The sequence below is a fragment of the Toxotes jaculatrix genome, chromosome 12, assembly GCF_017976425.1.
Source record: "Toxotes jaculatrix isolate fToxJac2 chromosome 12, fToxJac2.pri, whole genome shotgun sequence".
In the NCBI taxonomy this organism is placed as follows: domain Eukaryota; kingdom Metazoa; phylum Chordata; class Actinopteri; family Toxotidae; genus Toxotes; species Toxotes jaculatrix.
Window position 1 is genome coordinate 14,032,796 of NC_054405.1, and position 14,919 is coordinate 14,047,714.

The 14,919-nt window shown below is 41.2% G+C and overlaps 1 protein-coding gene across 1 annotated transcript; it reads left to right on the forward strand.

The window, feature by feature from the left end:
* Positions 1–701: 701 nt before the first annotated feature.
* Positions 702–14,148, forward strand: ltn1 (listerin E3 ubiquitin protein ligase 1). The gene is made up of 32 exons (XM_041051957.1): positions 702–840; positions 1,075–1,281; positions 1,560–1,658; positions 1,987–2,217; positions 2,319–2,371; positions 2,463–2,643; positions 3,389–3,562; positions 3,797–3,987; positions 4,543–4,690; positions 4,786–5,043; positions 5,219–5,530; positions 5,676–5,894; positions 6,025–6,066; positions 6,176–6,365; positions 6,511–6,750; positions 6,838–6,991; positions 7,163–7,313; positions 7,468–7,678; positions 7,789–7,945; positions 8,274–8,387; positions 8,485–8,612; positions 8,707–8,842; positions 8,962–9,106; positions 9,224–9,437; positions 9,615–9,852; positions 10,086–10,163; positions 10,247–10,433; positions 10,628–10,793; positions 10,883–11,103; positions 11,966–12,160; positions 12,264–12,431; positions 12,814–14,148. Exons 1-32 carry the CDS (start codon positions 799–801, stop codon positions 12,874–12,876), a joined length of 5,313 nt encoding a protein of 1,770 aa, XP_040907891.1. The 5' UTR covers positions 702–798; the 3' UTR covers positions 12,877–14,148.
* The last annotated feature ends 771 nt before the right edge of the window (positions 14,149–14,919 follow it).

The window sequence follows — 14,919 nt, forward strand, 5'->3', positions numbered from 1 at the left end:
CCAAATACAAAAGAAGAAGAAATTCGCGGAAGTGAGTGTGTCTGTGTCAAGTCGAAATATGTAAGCACTTTTGTTTTGTGATATCCCTTTCAAAATAAAAGTGTGTGACTTACCTCAGAAGTTTGATTCTTGACTGTTTTGGAGAAATTAGTCACTAATACCAAGCAATTTTACTTGCAGTACTGGTATTTTGTGGTTGAGTGTTGTTTAACAGTGCACTGCAACATCCTAGAGGTCTGCACACCCTACTCTTGAAAGCTTCCATCAGTTTCCTTGTAGCTGTTCATAGATCTAGACAAATCAGGCTGTCACCCTGCCTAAATTATTGTATTTCAGGTTGTGTTTCAGGAATGCTAAGGAATTTATTTATGCATCATGGTTATTTCATTTATTTATTTACATTTTGAGCTATAGACTGTTATAGAATTTGAATGAGGAACTAATTTTGGCCACGCATGCCTTATCCTGTTGTTACTGAATAATCCACAGACATCAGTGTATAGAGTTTTCAGTGGAAGTTGGAAGGTAAAAATAGTGAGAAATATAAACAGGTTTGTCACAAAAATATCACCACCATTTACAGTATGGCTGACTTAGAGGCGAATAGGCTTGCATTTCTTAGTACATTTAAATGCGTGAGGATGACGCTTTATTTTGAAAGACCTAGACAGGAAGTGTTTAGTTTCCTAACATGAGCAGGATCAGCGGCTTTCACTCTGACTACAGGTCACTAAATACTGCCAACGATTTTAACAAGATACCATAAGAAACGGATACTTTTAAGAATAAGACGTACCCATGGGGGGTAAGAATAAACAGCGAACTAAAGGAAATGTTCGGGTAAGAATTAATTTCTGTAAGTTAATATACAGTCTGAAACTAAAACTGCTAGCAACAAAGTCTTAGCACAAGCTAATGTAAACTTCACGTTAACAGCTAGCACGCTGCATGTGACAGTGCTGCCTCACCTGTTTCATAACTTCAGCTATTGTGTTTTATAACGTTTCCTTATATCTGACGTTACTGCTTTTATTGGATTTGTCTGTAACCACACGTTTTCTCTCCCGCTGTTAGCCGTCGAGCAGCGGCCGAGCTGCTGAGGTGCTCACCCGGGAAGGTGGCGTCATCCCGGGGTTTGTGGGCTTTGATTCAACGGTCACTTCGGAGCTGAGTTATGTCCCCGCTGTTCACGGCGCTGAGGACATAGACAACCTGGTTGATGCCGATTTCCGCCTGGTGCTCAGGAAACTGTCGAAGAGGGATGTTGTCACCAGACTAAAAGTAAAATTAAACTTCAACTAACTCAATAGTCCTAGAAAGGAAGTTCCACTTACTGCCAAGCACACAAAGTTTAACATATTGTACAAAAAACTGCTATTTAATACACAAGTACCTTGTTTAAAATTTAAATCATATATGCCACAACCTGACACTTAAAATTATATCAAATACATTGTACATAAAACCTGAAAAGCTGTCTCCCATTGGGTGTGCTGAACTCACCTCCTGGTGTTTCTTGGTTCAGGCGTATGTGTATTGATCGTATGTTCTCTTCTCAGGCTGTTCAAGACTTTGGGTCCATGTGTCAAGAACGGGATGCTGAAGAGGTTAAAGGGGTCCTGCCATACTGGCCAAGGATTTACTGCAAGATATCAGTGGTGAGATGATCACACATTCACAACATGTTCATGAAACTGCTGTTTTTTGTATCAGTGTCACATTACTCTTAACGCTCTGGATATAGTGCAGCTTTAATGCTTAAATAAACACAGAATTGTTGCCATCATAGATTTGGAACTATCCCATCATTCCTATCAAATAAAAAGAAAGTATCCCAGTGCTACAGAACATGTGTGAAATTCATGATGAGGAATATCTCTGAGCAAGAGGTTGCCTTGCATATCGCTCATATTGATGTAAATGGGACTTCACTGTGTGTGTGCTCATGGTAGTCGTTTGTACAATTTTGTCTTCATCATCTGTCAGGATCATGACCGCCGCATCAGGGAGGCCACCCAGCAGGCTTTTGAACAGCTGGTGCTGAAAGTACGCCGCAGCTTGGCCCCCTTTCTGAAGAGCTTGATGGGCCACTGGATTCTGTCCCAGTGTGACACTTACACACCTGCAGCCTCTGCTGCATGCCAGGCCTTCCAGGCTGCTTTCTCACCCACTAAACAGCCTGAGGCTCTCAGCTTCTGCAAAGATGAGATCCTAAACGTGAGTAGAAGTGTTGGCTTCTGTGCGGGCAAGCGGATTTGTTCGTTGATCTAATGAGATAAATGTAACTGAATTAAATAGTTGTTATTTTTATACTGCAGGTACTTCAAGATATTTTGTTAAAGGAAACGGCAGACACACTGAGCGATCCGCAGTAAGTTTTAGGTTTACCTCATTCTATATGCACAAAGATAATGTAGTCTGTCAGTGTCTTTACTGAGGCTCTGGTTTCCCTTGTTTTCTAGAAGTGTGACTGAGGAGGAGAGAGAAGCCAAATATGTGCGCATGCTGACCAGTTCTCTGCTTGGGGTGAAGAGACTGCTCTCCCTGCTCCTCCAGAATGACAGGAATGCCCTGGAACAAAAACTAGCACATCTTGTTAACTCTGGGAAGTTCTGGAAGTACAGCAAACACAAGACACCACAGGTATCTGCTGCTATGTGTGTGTGTGTGTGTATGTGTATATAAGACCCCCTCCTGTATATATTGCATTTCTTTTACAAATTTATTTTTTCCTTTATAGAGTGTATTTATTGTCTCCTTGTTACTGCTGCTACAAACGAATTTCCCCACGGGGATTAATAAAGTATCTCTATCTATCTATCTATCTATCTACTGGCATTAAACAGAACTGCTCTGCATTTAACAAACTGTGGAAGGGGTATGAAACTTGTTCATCTGGTACATGCACACAATGAAGCTTTATTCGATTAAAATAAAGGGCTTAATGTTTATTATTCCGCTTGAAAATGTTATATATTAATCATAAAAACCTGAGTGAATGTTTTATTCTGATGAAAGATTGTAGTCTGTTATAACCTCACTGTGAAGAAGCCATCGGGTTCTCTGAGAATACCAACGGCCTTTGTGACTTTTTGTGTGAGGTTTGATAAAGAATCAGAATTTATCTTTGGTGCCATTGTTACTGTGGCTGCTTTTACATGTGAAGGCAAAATGTTAAAGAGAAAACTATCTTGCACACACAGATTATGTAGAAATTTTTTATCCTATAATTAATTTTTTGTGCTTTATATTTTGTTATCCAATCTATCCCACAACTACACTTGAGCTGACTATAACATAATATGATATAACTATGTGAGAAGTTAAATTCTATCTGTTTGTGCTTCCAAATGCCACCTAATACACATGTAAGTATGTTGCTCCACAGGTGCGAGGGGCATTATTCGAGATGGTGTGCGCTCTGTGTGAGTTCACTCCAGCGCTGGTCCAGGCTGAAGCGGCACGACTTTGCCCCGCTGTTCTCCTCAGCATTGATGACACAGATCCTGTAGTGCTGCCTCCTGTGTGGGAAGCTGTTCTTTACGTTGTGTCTACGATCCCTGTAAGCTTGTGTTTAAAGGGTGACCTCACACATACATATGTGCCATTATATTGCCAGGTGTTTTGTAATGTTGTCTATCCTCTGTGGTATTACAGTAAACTTACTAGTTCAAGAGGGAGGTGAACTAACCAGTACACAAATGTATAGATACCAAAGTAGATGTGTAAAATGTTTTGTTAAGCCAATTTATCATCAAGTTGGTTGTTATCTTTGATTTTTCTGTTTCTGTTCCAGGATTGCTGGACACATGTGAATGCCAAGAAGGGCTTCCTACCTAAACTTTGGGCTCTACTGAAAGAGGGTGGCAAAGGCATGGCTAAAGCACTTCACCCTAATCTAATGCCTCTACTCAGCAAACTGCCCCAGCAGGTCACCGATCCGATCTTGGACTTCAACACCACCTTCTTCACTTCCCTCACACAGGGGTAATTTGTGTGTGTGTGTGTGTGTGTGTGTGTGTACAATTGGGGTGAGAGATAATTCAGTATCATCATTACTATTTAATGTCAAGGGAAGTGTGTTGTGAAAAGTTCTTTTTTTGTATTTCTTTTGAGTGGAACACAGTTCATTGCATTAAGGACTAATTTATTCTTTTTCTTAAATGTGATTTAGTGTACATTGGACATATCATCATATAAAAATAATAAACACTTTTAATCAAGGGATGTTAATCTTATGCACAGCTGTGTGCTTGTTTATCTGCTAGGGTGCTCAGCTGTTGCAGGGAAATTGCAAAAAAAAATTCATACAATAGAAATTCCAGTGCACACAAGAGATGTCTAGATTATCTTTATTTATTTATAGTTATACATGATTACAAATATGTGAACAAACAACACCTTTCTCCTTGCAGATTCCTCAGGCTCTCACATTACATGAATTTACCTGTCAAATTTCTGTATGGTACTTATTACTTTTGTTGATATTGTGATACTGATTTCAACCATGTCAGAATTACTGTATTGCTCTGCCTGTCTCAGCCTTTCTAGTGAGCGTGCAGCAGTAAGTCCTTCGGAAAGTGCAGTTATAGTGACTTCTGTTGTTGAGTGCTTGAGGTACTGCATACTGCAGAACACAGAAGAAGTGGAGGATCAGAGAAAAATAAGGACCATGCTTATTTCACAGCAGGTGGGGCCGCATAGTCGCGCATACTTTTCCCATCGTGTCCAATCTACTGAAGTCTCTGCTTTTCTGACATTGTTGTGTTGTTTGTCTCGTTGTAGCTACTACCACAACTAGAAAAGGCTTTTGGAAATCCCTCCCTTCAGAATGGTCCTCTCTTCCTTTTGGTCACTGAAATGCTTGTTTCCTGGGAGAAGAGGGCAGGTTCACAGTGTGAAGGTGAAACAAATGACAGCAAGGATGTCTTTCAAGGGCTTCTGGCAGACTTCTGGGAGGAGCTCGGTCTTCTCTTTGTGCGTTATGTCGACAACGAGGAAGCGGATCCACAGGCTTTGGAAGGGGTAGCCACCTTGCTGCAGGTGGGTTTTGGAGAATCTCTGGTTCAGACACACTCCCCACTGAAATCTCCATGTTGACACTATACAGAAAATCAATATTGCTGTCAGAGACATTCATGTCTTAAAAAGTGGCCAAAGTGAAACAGAAAACACAGTGCCTAAGTAAATCTATTCTCACTTTCTCTTATGTCCCCAGGTGATGCGTTACCCTGAGAGGGTAAACAGAAAGCACACCCAGAAGAAGAAATCTGTCAAGATCTGTTTCTCTAAGCCAGAGGACAATGAGAAAATGGAAGTCGAGGGGGATGTTGTTGAGAAGCCTGTGCAGACAGTGTCAGAGCTTGTGAATGAGAAGACATTTGGATCCCTACAGACCCAGCGTTTTGAGGATGTAGTTTGCCAGCTGGCACAACTGTGCCTGGTGCATGTGAATGAGAAAAACTCAGAGAGACATCTTGTTTTCCTCTCCCTTCTCCTGCAGTCCTTCCACACACCCAGGGTCTTCAGTGTAAGTCATATTTGACAGTTACTGACACAATTGTATTTCAGTGTCAGTATTTTTTTTATCTTTGTAAGGCTTTGTAATTAAATAATGAAAGCCCTTTCAGCTCTTTGATGCAACTGACTTTTTCCCTGAACTGTGCTTTTCTTAGACTTTGGTCGAATTGGATGATAGAATAACAAAGGATGGCGAGCAGAGAGACGAACTGAATATGAAAAATCCAGCGATGCAGTTCCTGTTGGAACGGGTGGTTGTGTGGCTTTCTGAGAAGGGGCGCAGAAACACAGAGCACCTGGTGGAGATGGTCTTCAGCTCACTATACTGCTGCAGCCAGCAGGAGACCACCCGCATACTCAACCACATCACCACGGTAACATAAAATGCGGATGTCATAAGATACAACCTGCTTATACGCATTTTAGGTGCAGCATAGTCATCTCACTTTTGTCTGAATTTTACTGTTCTTTGCTGATGGTCATGCTCTTTCCTTTGCTTTCTAGATGGATTTACAGTGGGGAATTATTCTGCAAATTATACAGAGGGTATGTGTCGTTCTGTTTATTTAAACTTCAATCAAAATACTTCACATACTTACACATCAAATTTACGCTGTTATAAATGTCTATGCTACTCTGCCGTCTGTCCTGTTAGGCCTGTGCAGATGCTCAGACTCTAAAGAGCTGTAATCATTGGCTGAAAGGTTCAGTTCTGGGCGAGCAGCTCTTGGGATTGACTGAGGAACTGTGCAAGGTGGGACGCTGCTCTCCCAGTTCTACCTCTTCTACAAGCAGCCACAATTGGACGCTTATCAGCCTGGTCCTCTCTCAACACCACAACAACGGTGAACAGAAATACACACACCAGCAAATATTATTTTTGGCTAGAAATGTACCTTTTGTCTGGACTCTAAATACACATTATTTGTGGATTTTCGTATCAGTCACCAAACTATACAATAATCGTTTTGATCTATTTTGCATATGCAGAGCCTCTGATAGGGGAGGTGTACATGGAGAAGATCTTAGAGAAGCTCCACGCCACTCTGTCTGAGACCAAGAGTCTTTCAGATGCGGGCAACATGGAGCCACTCATCTCCTTCATCTGTGACGTAGCCTCCACATTCTTCTCTTCTGTACAAGACTGTCTTCTACTACTCTCTGCTGAGGAACTGTTGCTTAGTGTCTTCAAGCTCATCGCCCAAGATCAAACACACACTCACCTGTCTGGTAGGTACTCACACAGCGCTCAAAACAAATATACTGCACTTTACAGGTAAGCAGAGTAACTCATGTGTGTCGATATTCCTTTGAAAGATTCACTTTTAGATAAGCTGAGGAAAGTGTGTGTGGCTGGGGTCCAGTCATTGGTCCAACACTCTGAATACGAGGTCAAGGAAGGTGGTTTCCTTCACAGTGCAGCTGTTTGGGTGAAAAACCAACTACTCACTGTCTCTCTGGACATTGAAAGGTAACAAAAACCATCCTCTGATATAGTTTTTAAAAGCTCTTGCTGGTTTTTCTGGTTGTCCCTCCCCCAGATTTGGGCCTGTTCCTGTCTGAATCACAGCAACCGTGTCATAAACATCTGTCCCAAGGCTTTGTTGTGGTTCCAGCTAACTCTTCTTGGTGTTATGTTTAGTTTACAGGTTCTGGTTCTGGCTGTACAGAGGATAGTGGAAACAATTTCCTCTGTTTGTGATCAAGACTCCTTACTCCTCGTCCAATTCTTTACGTTGTTGATGCCTAGCCAGACAGAATGGACAAGAATTAGACAGGCCTTACCTCCTCAGGTGAGTCAGTCAATCTGTCGTCCTTCCTTCCTAGAAAATAACAAATTCACCCACTACTATACACTGGTTATTTAGATTCTGCATTCATTAATGCCTGCACACAAAACACTTGACATTCATGTGTTATCCTTCCCCTTTTTTCTGTCCTCTGCAGTGGATCAAAACACCCTTACTGTCCAGCCATCACAGAGGAGTTTGGGAAAAACCCTCAATGGACATCTGGAAGTTTAAGGTGCCAAACAGGTTGCCAGCTCACCTATGTGCCTGTGCCCTGTTAGGAAGGGCGGCCAAGACTGTTGCAGCTATTCCTCATGACCAAAAGGAAGCGCAATGCCCTTCACACCGTCCAAACCTTACGTACACTGGTACATTCACAGGACATTAACTACCTTTTCTGTAACTTTGTGTTTTTCACATTTTATGTAAATGTTAATCAATTATCCTGTTTAATGTGTTTGTGTGTGTGTTTTGACAGTTTCAGAGCTCCTCTATGCACTTCAGTGGTGTAAAGAGGTAGAGTACAGCCCAAGTATAGTGTCCTCCTATCACAACCTGCTGACTGACTGGAGGCTGTCAGAAGGGCTCCACAGCCTGGTCCCAGTGAAACACCTGCTGGAGACGCTCTACTCAAGGTGAGGTTCACTGGTACTTGGTAGAGTAAGTGGAAACAAACCTGCTCTACATCAGCATGTTATGGTTTTCTACATGAACAGAGCTTTCAGTCCCCTGAAACCACGGTGCCTCTTCAGATGACATAAGTGTGATTTAATTTACTGGACTGTACATTACTTGGGAATCAATAAAAAATAGCTTATCTCAAAGAGGAATCTTAAAGAAATTTAAAACATTTATCAGTTCTGAAGAAAGAAGTTGTCAACAGTGATATTTATGCACATTTTTTAATCCCCAGGCAATACACTATCCACTGAATATACTATGTGTTGTATTGTTGCCCTGTAGGTCAGTGGAGGAAGGAGGTCTATGGTCTTTGACTCTAGAAAACTACATCCACACGAACAACTTGGCAGCTACTGGCAGTGCAGCCGTGAGGCAGCTGTACGGCAGTGTAGACAGGTCAGTATTTTATATGTTTGAGTAATTTTAATTGCTCTGGATTTCACAGACAAAGCCATTATGTGCTGTATGTTGAAAATTGTCTGTGTTTGATCAGTTTGTTCCCAGTGTCTCAAAGCAAACTGAGCACGCTCCAGGTGCTGTGTCCTACTATGACCGTAAAAGACAGAGAGACTCTGATAGCCCTTGCTACTGCTGGAATAATCAACTGGCAGGAGGATGACAGTGAGAATACACACATACATACACACTCAAATGTAAATGTGGGCACTTTTGAACTTGAACCAAGCCAGAAGTAATTCCGGGCTCTGTGTCACAGATGTGTATGGGTGTCTGGTGGTGCTGCTGTGCTGTCTGAGGGCCAGCGCTGAAATAGAGGAGGAGGTTGTGCAAGCTATCCTGGCTACTCTGATGGAGTGGAGGAACTGTAAGGAGGACTGGTTCCTGTTTAACAGGTAATATAATCACACAAGCCATACAGACATTCACACAGTACTTTTTTTTATTGTCCTTTATATCCCTTGAAACACTGCTCTGCTGATATACCTACATTTGTCACATCGTTGTCTTTCAGTGACCTGTCAAAAGCAACTGCAGAACAGCTGAACCTTACTGTGGAAATGATGCGGTTCCTGTCCTGGCTGGTGGCTCATTGTCCAACAGTTCTTGGCAGCAGCCAGTGGGACTTCTTGCTCTGCTCCATGTTGGCCTGGTTGGAGGTGGGACATAAATATTGTGCTGCTTTTTGGCTTTGTGGTTTTTTTGGTTATGCATTTTCAAAAACTATTTATTTGCAGTCACTCACTACCTTTGACTTTGCTTGCTTTCGATCTCAGACCGCCAGCGAGAATGTGAGCAGTCTGTGGAACCCATGGGTGCAGCTATTTGTGTGTGAGAACGCTGCACTGATAGTGAAGCTGAACCAGTTCTTTGCATCCCCCTTGCCTGACATTCTGGAGAAACTGCCGTCGGAACTGGCGAGTGAATGGACAGACTTCTTTGTAGAGGGAATCTACAACCTGCTGTTGCCTATGCCTGTCAATATCACAGGTGCGTGTGTGCACTGTATTTTAGGAGGTGGCGACAAAATATATGGGAACTTAAATGGGGAGCGTTTACATTTGACTGTGTTCCAAATCTGCCCGTAAAGTCTGTGTAAGTACAGTACGTAACAGTCCTGCTTTCATGGGTCATAGTCCTTTTGTCTTGTTTGCTTTCTAATTGAAGATGCCTTCACTGAACCGGATGATCCTGTGTTCCCGTTGGCGGTACTGCAGTCAGTCGGTATGGCTCTGACATATGTGCCTGTGCAGCAGCTAAATCAGAACTCCCTGCCACCACGGTTCATAGCAGACCAGAAGACGAACCTGCCAGAGCCCCTTCAGACGCTCCTCAATACTTTCTGTCCTCTGTTGCTGTTTAAGGCCAGACCTCTGCAGATCACTGTCTACCACCTTTTGGAAAAGTAAGGATTTTGTTTAAGAGTGTATATCAGTGCACAAATGTGGGCTTCCTTAAATTAATCGAAAATAATCTCCAGTTTCTGCTAAGAAATTGCTGAAGGACTGTGTTAAAAGAAAAGTGCTACACCTATCTGGAGATTTTTAGTGCTCTGCAGGATGTTGGAAATGATCGCCTCAGTCTTACCACAAGATTTAAAACCAAGAAAATGAACATACTTGCTTATTGTCAATACAGGGTCATGCCTCAGCTGCCAGAGTGTGATGGAGAAGGAGACAGCAACAAATCTGATGATGATAGAGATGAGCCATGTCTGTAAGTCAAAGGGGGAGGCCATATTTCTTAGTATGGGTTATATTTTTAAATGATTCTTTTTCACAGTTAAGTTTTGTGTTCAGTTCTCCTCCAGCTTCTCTCATGGCCATCCTGTCAACCTGTGAGGAGCTGTGCGACAGTATCCTGGCGGGTGTTCAGATAGGGGAGTGTGCAGTGGTCCAGCCTCTCAGTGTGGAGTACTCCTGCATCCTGGGATACCTGCTGGCCTGGAAGCTGCTCCTCACTTTTTTCAAATCCTCACCTTCCCACGTGAGTCATGACAAGTCTTGTTGCAGAACAGCTTCAGTCTTTGCCTCTATGATCACGGATATGTTGTACTATTAAAATTTAGTAGTTTGACTTGCAACTTTGAGTATATGAAAGTGTATAGAAACAAAGAGATTTAGAAGTGTTGATATCAAAGTATTGTCAGAGTATTGACTGCTCTTCTGATGCATCTCTAGCTGCGTGCCCATTATGCCCAGTATCTGAAGAGAAGCTGCTCCCTTAACAAGCTCCTCCTCCACCTCTTCAAGCTGATGCCTGAGATCCCCGTCTACCCAGGCCAGGGGCCAGAGACAAAGGAGACGAAAACATTCTTTACAGAGAACCTGTCTCTGGCTGTTGACAGTAAGCACAGCACATCCACCTACACAGTACATGACTGTGAAATGTAAACAAGCTTAGATGTCCCCTCCTGTTTTTTTTCTTTCCTGCAGAAAGTGACAGCGTTGAGTGGGAGCTCCCTCACCTGGCTTGCAGTGTATACTACAGCACAGTGCAGGACCTGCCGGCCATGGTGCGGCTGTGGTGGAACAGCCAGGAAAAGAGAGTGAGCACAGCCGTGGAGAAGTTCACAATTAAATACGTCAGCCCTGTTCTCTCAGCTCAGGAGATCTCATCTGTCCACTCCAGCACTCAGATGTTTGACAGCATGACTGTAAGTTAGTAATTTAATTGCTTCTCTGTGTGTCTACAGCTTGTAATAGTTTTAGGTTCTTTAAAATGTCAGATTTAATGAAAGCAGACAGAGCGTTCGTGCAGTAATGGGAGGACGGTGGGTTGAGTAGTCTGCCAAATTTGGTTTTCTGTAAATTTTATTCTAAGAAACTGTAATTTTCACATTTATTCAGCATAATGAAGAACTAAAAATATAATGCTGAAGTAACTGCCATTTCAAGATCTCTGTTCTGGCTGACTTTGACACAGTGGAAATGGAATAATGAAATGGAAAAAGTTCTGTTTTGGGGGCTTTTTGACAGTACTGCATTGTTTACTTATTGTTGACTTATTTCTTTTAACATTTTTGGGTGTTCAATAACAGTATAATTTGTTATTATAATAACTAATTATAGTTTACAGTTCACATGGACAGCTTTTCTGTAAAGGCTGCCAGGTCTTTTGGTTTTTTGTTCTTTTTAAATTTTTGTTTAAAATGATTGGGATTTCTCCTCTCATCTTCAGGGTATTTAATTTAACTTATCTGCTCTTGCAGATACTGTTCTCCTAGCATGTGCTAACACTTAAAACATGTTTTAAGTGTTAGTTTTAAACCCAGCATACCTGATCTCCAAGAAATTACACAAAGGTTTATGGGCGTAATAATCGTTTTAATTGAACAAATCCTTTGGTGCAGTACCTGCATCACATTTACAGTATAATGATGTAGCAACAATAGATCCTGTTAATTTGAAATCATTCAGTGTGGTCCTGGTTGTAAAGCAGGTGTCTGATTATTTGACTGAAAGACCCCCAGTGGCACAGGCAAACAGTGCATTTATTTATTTATCTTATTGCCCCAGGTGAAGGCCCGCTCAGCAGCACGGGAGGTGATTGCTACCTATTCTGTGGATGACATCTTCATCGAGTTGGTGATTCAGCTACCACAGAACTACCCCCTGGGCTCGATCACTGTAGAGAGTGGGAGGCGCGTTGGTGTTGCCGTACAGCAGTGGAGGAACTGGATGCTGCAACTTAGCACGTACCTCACACATCAGGTAGACACATAAACCTACAATAGATATTAATGCAGTGAGTTTGTGTTGTAAAAAAGACAAAAAGAGGATGAAACAATTCCAAAAAATTTAACTGTGTTTTTAGAATGGCAGTATAATGGAGGGCCTGGCTCTGTGGAAGAACAACGTGGATAAACGTTTTGAGGGAATAGAGGATTGTATGATCTGCTTCTCTGTTATCCACGGCTCCAACTACTCCCTGCCCAAAAAGGCTTGTCGCACCTGCAAAAAGAAATTTCACTCAGCGTGTCTGGTGAGATATATGTGTATATGTGATCATGTTACTTCCAGTGATGGGTTGTTCACATCTTTGGTGTCTGTTATGGAGATTTCAAAAGACCAATTTACATCAACAAACTCTTTTTTTAATCTTTGATCAGTCATAAATTCAGAGAGAGAACAGAATATAACTATCAACAAAATGTAGTTTGTCCACTACAGTGATACTTCATGAGGATTTTTCCTTTTACTTGGACCTATGTGAAGGTATAATTAATAAATCTAAAGCCCACTACTGGTTGTGTTCCATCTTACATCTCATTAATACCATTAAATGTATGAAAACATAGAATTTTAATTGAACATTGCCCTTTGACATTGTTTTGTTGTTCTTTTTTTTCCTCATCTTTCCACAGTACAAATGGTTCACTTCCAGCAACAAGTCCACCTGCCCACTGTGTAGAGAAACCTTCTTCTAACACACGTCTGTTGACCATTCTGTTGACATTTCTTCCGTCAGCCAGGACTGGATCACATGCAGAAGGTTGTTAAGAAACTCATCTATACTAAGGTATAATTTATTACATCAGAAAATGAGTGGAAGTTCTCTCTCCAGAGGCTTCTTCTGACTGAAATGACAGCTGCTGTTTCTCGTCCTCAGTAGAAGTGTCATCCATAGTACGGCAAAATCTAGCGATGACTATATTTTGGCAACTTTTGTGTCCATGTTCAGTAGCGTGGTTTAATAAGCTGTCAACTGTTTGTTTATACCAGTGCTTTGCTGTACTGTATAAGCGCAGCATCAGTAGCTCCCTGCTCATGTTTTTCTGTTATTAATGAGTTTTTATCTTTTTTGTAGACTTAATTTTTTATCTTTTGAAACGTGCAGGTGTGTAGAAGAGGCTGAATCACAAAGTTGGAAAAACCAAAGCAGGCCAGGTGCTTTAGTCATGTATAAGCACCTGTTAAAATTAGCAATTTACACGACTAAAAAAAAGGATGGTCAAAGTAATGCAATGAAAGGTTTCACAAATATTTCCTAATATTTAGGAGTGTAAAGATATTATGTCTGATTTGTGACGTGCCTTTATGACATGGTGGAATCAGGTATGAAAAGCAGGCAGGAGAATTTATCTAGGGAGGTTTTTAACTTCAAAATGGCATTGCTCACAAATATCAAAACCTGTTAATGAAGTGTGTCTTCCCCTGTGCCCGCATATAGCTGTAAATTATGCTGGAAAGTAAATAAAATACTGAAATACTGGTTGGATATAATTAATGGAACCAAATTGTCTTTGATTGAGTACTTGGAGTAGGGGCCAAACAAACTACACAGAAAAAATGTTAGCCATGTTCCACACTAAAACTTAAAATTACACAGAATTAATTTGTCATTTGCATTTATACTACTTGCATGCGTTGCAAACTAAAATGAACATTTTTGAGCGCTGATCTGAGTGTGATAGATATGTGTATTACTGTCAATAGTCTGTAATGGCTTAGTATTACAACAAAACAGTCTGATCTGGCAGCCTTACAAGGACCAGACCAAGTTTAGAACAAAGTACATTTTCCCAGTGACTGAGTTGTGTAATACAGAACAGTGCGTATGCAGGGATATATAAATCTACCACAGAGACTGTTCATGAATATTTCTACTGTCTTGTACAGACTTTTACTCCACAAAGTTTTATACATGTGGCCCCAGGTGTATTGTTATGCTCATGATCAATTAAATACCTTTGCCAAAACCAGCCTCTTTCATATGTTAGCGACAGTCATTATCTAGGATATTGCAGTTTCCAGGTCTTAATTCTGTTAGTATGATGTCTTGATCATTACAAAAGAAACAATCTGAAGACATTTCTACGTAGCTTTACAAATAAATCTGTATGGAGCTAATACAAGGTTACAGATTTGATTCAGCTGGGACAAGCCCCACTCTGCTAACAACAAAGTTGAGATATTGTGTTATGCTACCTCTTAATCTTAGATAACTTTATTCAAAGTCAACTAAAATGAAACCCAAGTGCTTCCATGAACTGTTATGTTAACCTGAGCCTCCAATTACAGTTATAAGGTATTTCCATATAACTATTACTGTAAGTTAACCTGTGCTAGTTTCCAAGAAAAGACTGTAATTAACCTCAGCCTGTGACTGCTGGCACCAGTCTCCCACGCTCATTTATCTTGGATCCACCTCCTCCTCATGTTGAATAATTTATCTGTTTAATGGAGGCTTGCTCTCATCACTGTTGTTCCTATGGAATTAAGTATGACAGATTAAGCATGATCAATGAATTAATCCCTATCATTTGGTCTGCTATCTGTGTGTGTGTGTGTGTGTGTGTGTGTTCAAGCGTGTGTGCATTTGTAATTCATTAATGCGGTCAGAATTTATCAATAAATACAGCCAGCATCCATCATCATCTGCCCTTGACCTTTTTAATAGCCATTGATCTGTTTGCCAGGCATAAATATTTATACTGAAATCCCCGTCTGTCATGAGTTTTGACACACAC